The sequence below is a fragment of the Pongo pygmaeus genome, chromosome 14 (assembly GCF_028885625.2).
Source record: "Pongo pygmaeus isolate AG05252 chromosome 14, NHGRI_mPonPyg2-v2.0_pri, whole genome shotgun sequence".
Taxonomy (NCBI): Eukaryota; Metazoa; Chordata; class Mammalia; order Primates; family Hominidae; genus Pongo; species Pongo pygmaeus.
In genome coordinates, this window is record NC_072387.2 from 25,103,563 (window position 1) to 25,114,454 (window position 10,892).

At 38.0% G+C, this 10,892-nt stretch overlaps 1 protein-coding gene across 1 annotated transcript in view; it reads right to left on the reverse strand.

The window, feature by feature from the left end:
• Positions 1 to 5,302, reverse strand: part of LOC134737999 (paraspeckle component 1-like) — a 30,425-nt gene extending 25,123 nt beyond the window's left edge. The window contains exon 1 of the mRNA XM_063650535.1: positions 5,195 to 5,302. Within this exon, the coding sequence (XP_063506605.1) occupies positions 5,195 to 5,266 (72 nt within the window). The 5' untranslated portion in view covers positions 5,267 to 5,302. The remainder of the gene's footprint in view (positions 1 to 5,194) is intronic.
• Positions 5,303 to 10,892: the final 5,590 nt, after the last annotated feature.

The following is a 10,892-nucleotide window of genomic DNA, read 5'->3' on the forward strand; positions in this document are numbered from 1 at the left end:
CATTTGGGTTGGTTCCAAGTCTTTGCTATTGTGAATACAGCCGCAATAAACATACGTGTGCCTGTGTGTTTATAGCAGCATGATTTATAGTCCTTTGGGTATATACCCAGTAATGGGATGGCTGGGTCAAATGGTATTTCTAGTTCTAGATCCCTGAGGAATCGCCACACCGACTTCCACAATGGTTGAACTAGTTTACAGTCCCACCAACAGTGTAAAAGTGTTCCTATTTCTCTACATCCTCTCCAGCATCTGTTGTTTCCTGACTTTTTAATGATCACCATTCTAACTGGTGTGAGATGGTATCTCATTGTGGTTTTGATTTGCGTTTCTCTGATGGCCAGTGATGATGAGCATTTCTTCATGTGTGTTTTGGCTGCATAAATGTCTTCTTTTGAGAAGTGTCTGTTCATGTCCTTCGCCCACTTGTTGATCAGGTTGTTTGTTTTTTTCTTGTAAATTTGTTTGAGTTCATTGTAAATATTTTTTAGGCTTGGCAGGCCATGTAGTCTCAATACAGTCTCACATAGTTGTGTCACAACCACTCAAATCAGTTTTCACAGGGCAAAGAAGCCACAAACAAAACAAAACAAAACAAAACAAACAAAGAAAAGTGTTACAAAAATAGGCATCATGTGAACCGAGCCTGGTCTATTCTAATCTGTCAACCCCTCGTCTGGATGAGACAATTAAAATTATTAGAACTATGCACGCAAAATTAATGCATAGTTTGAGATAATATGTCCTGCACATATAGTCTGAAAGCCCAAATCAAGGTTGCCACACCCAAATTCTGCAGGGTACTATTCACGTAGAATGTCATACTGTTTGAACTGTGTTCTAAAGATGGATATATAGCCATATGCAGTGGTAGGCAACTACGGTTGCACTATTCAGGAGACTGAGACAGGAGGATAGCTTCAGGAGGTCAAGACCAGCCTGGGTAACACAGGGAGACCCAATCAAAAGAAAGAAAAAAACGAAGAAAGGTGGGTGCAGCAGCATGCCTACTCTCCCAGCTACTTGGGAGGCTGAGGCAGGAAGATTCACTTAAGCCCAGGAGTTTAAGGCTGTAGTGTGCTATAATCACACTTGTCAATAGCCACTGCACTCCAGCCTGGGCAACACAGCAAGATACCATCAATAAATAAATCAATTGTGTCCTATATAAATCTTAACCATGTTGAACCACATCAAGCATGCCTTCCACTAACACTCCCAGGACTCATGAAAAATTCAACTATTTTCATTTCAATATGTCTCATTTCAATACAAGGCCAGTAGTTTTGAATCTTTGCTGACAAAAAGAAATAAGCAAGGTGTAGAGTTTTCTTTAACACATAGATCCCCTGGTACCAACCTAGACACACTGAATCAAAATACTTGGAGGACTGAATCTCAGGCATTTTCCTTAAGTTCCACAAATATATTGCAAGGTTGAAAACTACTGGATTTAACAAAAAAATGTGAAAAAAAAGATCAATGTATTACAATCTACCTGGATCACAAAACAAAAATTGAGTTGATCTAGGAACCCACATTTTTTAAAAGCTCCTTGACTGTTTATTACGTACATTGGAAAAACACTGTTCTGCTGGGCACAGTGGCATATGCTTGTTGTCTCAGCCACTCAGGAGGATGAGGAAGGAGGACTGTTTGAGTCCAGCTTGGGCAACATATCAAGACCCCATCTCTAAAAGAGAAAAAAAAATTTACACTGTCCTTGGAAGAAGCACTACACTGTTAGCCTCTGCCAACATTCCCTTAATCATTCTGGCCTCACAGTCCCTCGGGTGCTACAATGGAACACCTCTGACAAGCAAAGAAATACAACTGAGTCAAACTGTTGCCTTAGCATATAACATACCTTTATTTTCAAGTTTATTATGTGTGTTGAATAAACTGTGTTGAAATATCCGGGGCTATTCTCAACTACTTAAATGGGACAAATAAGCTTTAATAGCAAGTCAGGTATATATTTAGTTGAATGCAGGAAACCTGAAAAGGGTATGAAGAATTATTCTTTTCTTTATTGAAAAGGCAAACATTAATATGTATCATACAAGAAAAAGAAACTTCTCGGCCAGGCGTGGTGGCTCATGCCTGTAATCCTAGCAATTTGGAAGGCCAAGGTGGGTGGATCACCTGAGGTCAGGAGTTCAAGACTAACCTAGCCAAAATGGTGAAACCCCATCTCTACTAAAAATACAAAAATTAGCTGGGCATGTTGGCAGGCGCCTGTAATCCCAGCTACTTGGGAGGCTGAGGCAGGAGAATCACTTCAACCCAGGAGGCGGAGGTTGCAGTGAGCTGAGATCGTTCCATTGCACTCCAGCCTGAAAGACAAGAGTGAAACTCTGTCTCAATTAAAAAAAAAAAAAGAAAAGAAAAAGAAACTTCTCAGATTTTAAAACCAAGTAACATACACAATTTAAACATCACCCCAATTTTCCTAACCCAAATATTTCATAACTACATGATACAATAACTAAAGCTAAAATAAGATGGACGTTTGGATATTTTTGACATTAATATTTTCCCAAGAAGCAATGTTTACTCCAAGAAACTGCATCAACACAATGCTAGAACCAAAATCTGTCATTTAGTCCAATGCAAATTTTTCCCATAAAGACTGGTAAGTACTGAAGTGTTTAAACTACTTAATCTACAGTTGGTGGAGTAACCTAATATGAAAACAATCACAAGACAATTGTAAAAAACAATCTCATAAAATTTTCATTGCTTCCAGAATAATAGCTTTTAATGTGTCCAAAAATTGTGATAAGTAGAAAATTTCCACTTAGTAAATACTGCCTGGAAAAAAAATTGAATACACTCTATATTATGGTAAAGACAAACCTAAATGCAATTAAGACATATTGTTAAAATGTATACATTCTTATGGCAGTTGAATGTTATCCTAAATGAGTAAAAAATGTTGTTTAATTTATAGTTACAACAGCAATTATCAAAAAGTTTGTCTTCTAAGGAAAAATAAAGTATTAAGTAAAACTGACAACTGATATTGATGAAGTACTGGCTTATATCCTTGAAACTCTTAAAAACATATTCCCATGTGTCATTAAATTATGATCAAGTTGAAGGCTGACAAACAAAAAGATGACCAGATATGACAAGTGTTTTCCCTCATTTGTTACATGAAATTATTATTTAAAAGGTGAAATATGTAAATAAATATTTATACTTAAAAGTCCCATAACTCTTAGTTGTGTTGCAATATTTCTATTAGGAAGACAAGGAGAGGTGGCATCTTAAAACTAATGAAGAAAATCAACTTTACTCGTTACTTGGACAAGTTGAACACTTACCATTTGATTCCTCCCTTTAAACTGAACAGTGAAATAAGAGAAAGTACATAAGAGGGCCTAATTTCAAAGCTTAAAACACACACACACACACACAGAGCATTAAAATTGTTTAACAATTTTCTCCAAAGAAGTTTTCAAAGTAAATGAAGAACAACTGACAGAATGGCCTCAATGCATTCTTAATACAATGTTTTCCTATTAATATATTCCCATTAACACAAAATATTTGAGATAGGTAGAGCTTTCATTCATATTGCTTTTAGTGCTTGATTAAGTTTATAGTAGTAAGAGGCACTGTGAAGCTTGGAACCAAGTAAAACTGACACCAAAATAATGAAAAATGTGCAGATTCATACCATTTCTAATCACAAATAAACTTATAGAACACTAGTCAGTGTTACACAATTATCATACCTTGTTTACATACCATTTGAAATACAGATACCCCAAAAGGTTAAGAGCATAGTAACTTTGTGTTCTATCTACCATAAACACTAATTTTAAAATTTAAAAAAAAAACCACAAATATTCCAGCCCAGGTTTCCACAGACACTATAAAAAGGTCAGAAAAAAATATTTTAAGTTATTGTGGGTCACAAATCATTTCTAATATTCTTCTTTCTTTTGCAATAACCCTTTAAAAACATAAGCACCATCAGTATCTCTGGAATAATAAAAACCAGGCAGTGGTCCCAGGCTAGAGCTTGCCAACTTACACTCTAGCCAAATTAATTTTATCATGATGCTTCAAGTATGCAATACACACTTTAAGAAACTACTAGAAAAGAAGGTATATTGTCACCTAATGCTTTTCTATAAGCATAATCTTATGAAATGATAGATGATCTATTTTAGAAATGTCGGCCGGGCGCAGTGGCTGACACCTGTAATCCCAGCACTTTTGGAGGCGGAGGCGGGCAGATCACTTGAGGTCAAGAGTTTGAGACCAACCTGGCCAATATAGTGAAACCCCATCTCTACTAAAAATACAAAAATTAGCCGGGTGTGGTGGCATGCACCTGTAATCCCAGCTACTTGGGAGACTGAGGCAGGAGAATCACTTGAACTCGGGAGGCAGAGGTTGCAGTGAGCTGAGATCATGCCACTGCATTCCAGCCTGGTCAACAGAGCAAGACTCTGTCTCAAAAAAAAAAAAATGGTTAGTAAAAAATTAAAGACAGGAAGAGAAAACCTATAGACTAAAAGAGCCTGAATGTATCAGCCAATTCAAAGAAACCAAATGTTAAAAAAAAAAAAAAAAAATTTAAGACCTGTGTAAATCTGGGCTTTAATTAGTTAAAATGAAAGAACTGAGCATTTTTAAAATATGATAAAGTTTTTTTTAAAAGTCCTCATCTTTTAGAGATACATACTGGAAACAACAAAATTATATGAAATCAGGTATTTCAAATAACATAAATTGGGAAATAAAGTGGTTATACTTAAAGATGTAAAAGATCGGCCGTATGTTTATAAGTGTTATGGCTGATGATGAGTACACACTACAATTCTTCTGTACATGTCTGAAATCTTCCAAGAGATGTTTCAATATTAGTATGTGATGAAAATCAGTCAAGTGGAAATGATGTATATATCAAGATTTCTAATTTAATAGCATATATTTTTTAAAGATCAACTAATAGGAAAAAATATAACATCCGCTTCATAAAACATAGATATTATCTTCAGAAACTAATTTTACTTTACCACCTATGAGGGGTTAAGAAAATCACTAATTTATCAAACATGATGAATTTAGAAAGATTAGAAAAGACTACTTTATAAACCAAAATCTAAAGCATTCTAAATATACATCATAAACCTGAAAATATAAAATCATTTTAGTTAACTAGTAGTTTACTTACATTTTCCGTGTAGTTTGGCTTAAATCCCTCTTGCTGTCGCCTCAGTTCCTCCTGTTCTCTGTGTCGGATCATTTCTTCCTCACGCTACTGATGCTCCTCTTCATGTCTGACAATTTTTTTAATAAAAATTTCAGCATCGTGACATGTGAGCTGTCATTGGACATTTTATTTCATGTAAAATAAAATCATTTATGCAATCATATTATGCCAAACCTGTAATCACGACTGACCATGGCATCCTAAATTTACCTTCCTTCTATGTCACTCCAAGCCTTTAATAAATCAAAAAGGCCAAAGAAATAAAGTAACTTAGCAAAGGTAAACTAGAAAAACAAAGTAAAATCATAACTAGGATAGTTATTTGCATATATTCAAGAAATTGAGAGTCAAAAAAAGCTGAAACATGTACTATCTTACTATAGAAAGGAAAAAATCTCAGCCAGCCATGGTAGCTCACACCTGTAATCCCAGCACTTTGGGAGGTCGAGGCGCGTACATCACCTGAGGTCGGGAATTCAAGACCTGCCTGGCCAACATGGTGAAACCCCATCTCTACTAAAAATATGAAAATTACCTGGGTGTGTTATAATCACAGCTACTCGAGAGGCTGAGGCACCAGAATAGGTTGAACTCAGGAGGCAGAGGTTGCAGTGAGCGGAGATCACGCCACTGCACTCCAGACTGGGCAACAGTGAGACCCTGTCTCAAAAAAAAAAAAAAGAAGAAAGAAAAAGGTCTAAGATCTACTGATCTATCACTGGCATTGCACAGTTCTTAAAGCCACTCAGAACATATCCAGAGATAAGCCACCTCAAAAAACCACAACGCCTAGACAAAAATCCTATTTCCAAAAGGAAGCCTTACCAACTCCTCTCTCCCCATATTCATCAACCCACTGAAAGAAATCCCCTGAAGCAGGTCCCACAATTTGTTTTTAGAAATTAAATGTTATAGCATAATCGTTTACATTACTGTCTATAGTTACTTTGGGGCTAAAGCAGTGAGTAGTTGAGACAGAAGCAATATAACCTACAAAGCCTGAAATATTTAATATCTAGTTCCAGGAAAAGTTTGCTGACCCCTGCAGTACAGGTCTCTTCAAAGGAAAATCACTACCTACATATAGCAGGATTACGATTAAATCAGTAATTAAGTTATAAATATTTAAGTGGAAAAATCTATATAGTAATATTGAAGTAACAGACTCACATTATGTTGGCATTTAAACCAATGCAAATTCAAATATACACAGGTTGAGTTTCCCTAATCCAAAAATCTGAAAGCATTTCTGAATCCTTCTAAACCTGAAATGCTCCAAAATCTGGATTTTTTTTTTTTTTTTTTTTTTTTTTTTTTTTTTTTTTTGAGACAGGGTCTTACTCTGTCACCCATGCTGGAGTGCAGTGTCCCAATCTCAGCTCAGCTCACTGCAGCCTTGACCTCCCAGGCTCAAGCAATCCTCCAATCTTAGCCTCCCAAGTAGCTGGGACTACAGGCATGCACCACTACACCCAGATAATTTTTTGTACTTTTGTAGAGACAGGGTCTTGCCATGTTGCCCAGACTGGTCTTAAACTCCTGGGCTCAAGCGATCTGCCTGCCTCAACCTCCCAAAGTGTTGGGATTACAGGCGTGAGCCCCAACACCCCGGCTGGAACTTCCTGATAGCCAACATGATGTTTAAAAAAATGCTCATTGGAGCATTTCAGATTTAGGATGCTCACCTGGTAAACACAATGCAAATACTAAAAAGGTGAAAAAATCCAAAATACTTATTCTTGTGTTAAACATTTCCCATAATGAATACTCAAGGTGTATGCCCTCCACCAATAAAACTGCAAAAGTAATTTATATAGTGAAGGCTGTATAAAGCTGATGCCCCATTATTAGGTCTCGTTTTCCAGATTACTCTTATAACGTACTTTTCCTACATTTAGAATTGCAAATTCTCAAATTTCAAGATCCTTGTTCTTGTTTCTTGCACAACACTCCCTCTAAATCTGAGTCCACTAATTAAAAGATACGGTGATTTCTTCTATTAGCAGAGAAAAAACTCAGAACTTCATGTCAGACCACATGAACAAAAATGTTCCTAAGGGATTTCAAGCAAAATCTAGACTCTTTTAAGATTGTTTTCTTGCTCTCTAAAATATAATTATTATAATCCTTAAAAACAATCTTCAAGTAAATTGGTTAATCCATTTCCTGGATATTAACACATTTCATACATTTTACTGTGAAGAAAATACTTCACATTCATGGGCGTGGGTGGCGATGGGAAGATCCAATAAAGGCCAAATGTGTTGAAATTCAGTTTTTCTCATTTTAAAAAGGGTCAATATACTCATAATATACTAATACTACTTATAAAAAGAGTCAATATACTAATAATATACTTATATGCTCAGTGGGATCTGGGGCAGCACCCCATAATCAACAACATTAATATTTCTGCAGTAAGATAAAACATTCACACTCCGGAGATAATAAGGGTTTCATATAACAGGAGTTCAGATCAACTTTTGCCATCAAATGGATTCACGTCAGATTGCCACTTGAATAAGGATACATAGAAAAACTTTTGGCCTTGCGCGGTGGCTCAGGCCTGTAATCTCGCACTTTGGGAGGCCCACGCAGATGAATCACCTTGGGTCAGGAGTTCAAGACCAGCCTGGGCAATATGGTGAAACCCTGTCTCTACTAAAAATACAAAAATTAGCTGGGCACGGTGGTGCGTGTCTGTAATCCCAGCTACTCAGGAGACTGAGGCAGGAGAATTGCTTGAGCCCAGGAGGCGGAGGTTGCAGAGAGCTGAGACTGTGCCACTGCACTCCAGCTTGCACAACACAGTGAGACTCCATCTCAAAAAAAAAAAAAAAAAGAAAGAAAAAGAAAAAAAAAACACCAACTTTTTAGTCTCAAAGTTTCCGAATTACAAGGACAATACAGTAGACATAGTGACCTTGTTGTGGGCCCACTTCTACCACATATTTTTAAATAAACAAACCCATTTCCAATAAATAGAAATATATGCATAAATGTGCAGCGACATATGTACACACAGATATATACTGTGGCATTATTTATAAAAGCAAAAGGTCAAGGACACATTAATCAGTTATAAATGGGAGACAAGGTTCACTGACACCTTGGGAGACAAGAAACACATCTGTTACAGAGGTGGATTACTATCTACTGGCATGAAAGAATGTCTGTGATGCAAATGTCAGGAAAAAGGGCAAGTAAAAGAATGGTATTCCTATTACTGCTTTTAAAAAATCATTTTTATGGCCGAATTTGGTGGCTCACACTGGTAATCCCAGCACTTTCGGAGGTGGAGGCAGAAGCGAAGGTGGGAGGATCACTTGAGTGACAGCCTCTCTCCACAAAAAATAGAAAATATTAGCCAGGGCCATGCACGGTGGCTCATGTCTGTAATCCTAGCACTTTGGGAGGCTGAGGCGGGCAGATCACTTGAGGTCAGGAGTTCAAGACCAGCCTGGCCCACATGGTGAAACCCCATCTCTGCTAAAAATACAAAAAAATTACCTGGGTGTGTTGGCATGCACCTGTGATCCCAGCTACTCAGGAGGATGAGGCAGGAGAATCGCTGGAACCCGGGAGGCGGAGGTTGCAGTGAGCTGAGATCATGCCACTGCACTCCAGCCTGGGTGACAGAGCAAGGCTCCAACTCAAAAAAAAAAAAAAAAAAAAAAAAAAAATATATATATATATATATATAATATGTCTATAAGCCAGGCGTGGTGGCACATGCTTGTAGTCCCTGCTACTAGGGAGGCTAAGGTGGGAAGATCACTTGAGCCCCATGAGGTGAGACTGCGGGGAGCCGTGATCACACCACTGCACTCCATTCTGGGTGACAGAGTGAAATTCTGTCTAAAAAATAAAATAAAAATCATTTTTAAAACCATAGAAGAGGGTATGAAAAAGTTTATACCACATTGGAAATGATTAGGGGAACAGGAGCATTGCCCTTGCGATTACACCACGTGGAAGATTCTATAATCTAATGACAGCACACAGAAACATTCCTGTTGTCCATATATGTTTGCTTTCAATTATTTCTACTCTACAAATGCTTTAATGACCACCTTTATAATTATGTAAATTACCTCTTCAGGTCAAGGATTGCTTCCTAGGTTATATTCACAAATGAAACTACTAAGGAGAGGAGAACTAATAACTACTACAAATTTTAACATCCTTCACGTTACATTTAGTTGAAAACTAATAAAATTTCAATTTTACAATTTATTTTGAGGCCCATTAATTATTTACAGGTCTCAAATATTCTTGCAGGATTCTGAAAGATGCCTACTGGATGAAATCTCCTTGCTGTTATTGTTCAGCACTATGGCTCCACATCTAACACAGAGCCCAAGACATAAGAAGGGCTTTATAATAATTCGCTAAATGGCTTAAGAAAGGAAATAGGGGCCAGACGCACTGGCTCACGCCTGTAATCCCAGCACTTTGGGAGGCCGAGGCGGGTGGATCACCTGAGGTCAGGGGTTCGAGACCAGCCTGGCCAACATAGTGAAACCCTGTCTCTACTAAAGATACAAAAATTAGCCTGGCGTGGTGGCAGGTGCCTGTAATCCCAGCTACTTGGGAGGCTAAGGCAGGAGAATCTCTTGAACCCGGGAGGCAGAAGTTGCAGTGAGCCAAGATTGCACCACTGCACTCCAGCCTGGGTGACAGAGCAAGACTCCTTCTCCAAAAAAAAAAAAAAAAAAAATTAGCCGGGCATGGTGGTGTGCGGCTGTAATTTCAGCTACTCAGGAGGCTGAGGCAGGAGAATTATTTGAACCTGGGAAGCTGAGGTTGCAGTGAGCTGAGATTGCGCCACTGCACTCCAGCCTGGGCGACAGAAGGAGAGTCTGTCTTAAAAAAAAAAAAAAAAAAGGGAAAAGAAAGGAAGGAAGTGGGGCCGGGCGCAGTGGCTCATGCCTGTAATCCCAGCACTTTGGGAGGACAAGGCGGGCTGATCATCTGAGGTCAAGGTTTTGAGACCAGCTTGGCCAACATGGTAAAACCACGTCTCTACTAAAAATACAAAAATTAGCCAGGCATGTAATCCCAGCAACTCAGGAGGCTGAGGCAGGAGAATCACTTGAACCTAAGAGGCAGAGGTTGCAGTGAGCCAAGATTGCGCCACTGCCCTCCAGCCTGGGCAACAAGAATGAAAACTCTGTCTCAAAAAAAAAAAAAAAAAAAAAAGAAAGGAAGTGGGCAGGTGAGTAAATGGGTGGAAAGAGAAGGAATGAAGGAATAAGTGAACAAACAAAACAAAGCAGTTACTACTACGTGTTCAAGTCACAGGCTGAACCAGTTCATGTAAGCCCCTCATCCCGGTCTTCCTTCGGTACCTGCCACAATCTCTGAAGAATTAAGTTACCTATGAAAAACTAAATAATTTATTTATAGCATTGAATGTAAAACCAGAAACTTGTACACTCCAAATAAATTTGTCTCAAAATATACTGTCCTAGGCCAATTTTTCTATCTTTCAACTAAAGCAAAACACAAAGGCAGAGTTCAGATTATTTGGCTTGTTAACAGATACAGCTATCTTATTTGGTAGCAGCCTCAGCCAGATAAATCTCTTCAGTTTAATTGTGACAATTTTCTTCATTTGCTCCATCTTGCAAATATATATGAGTTCCTAGACATAATC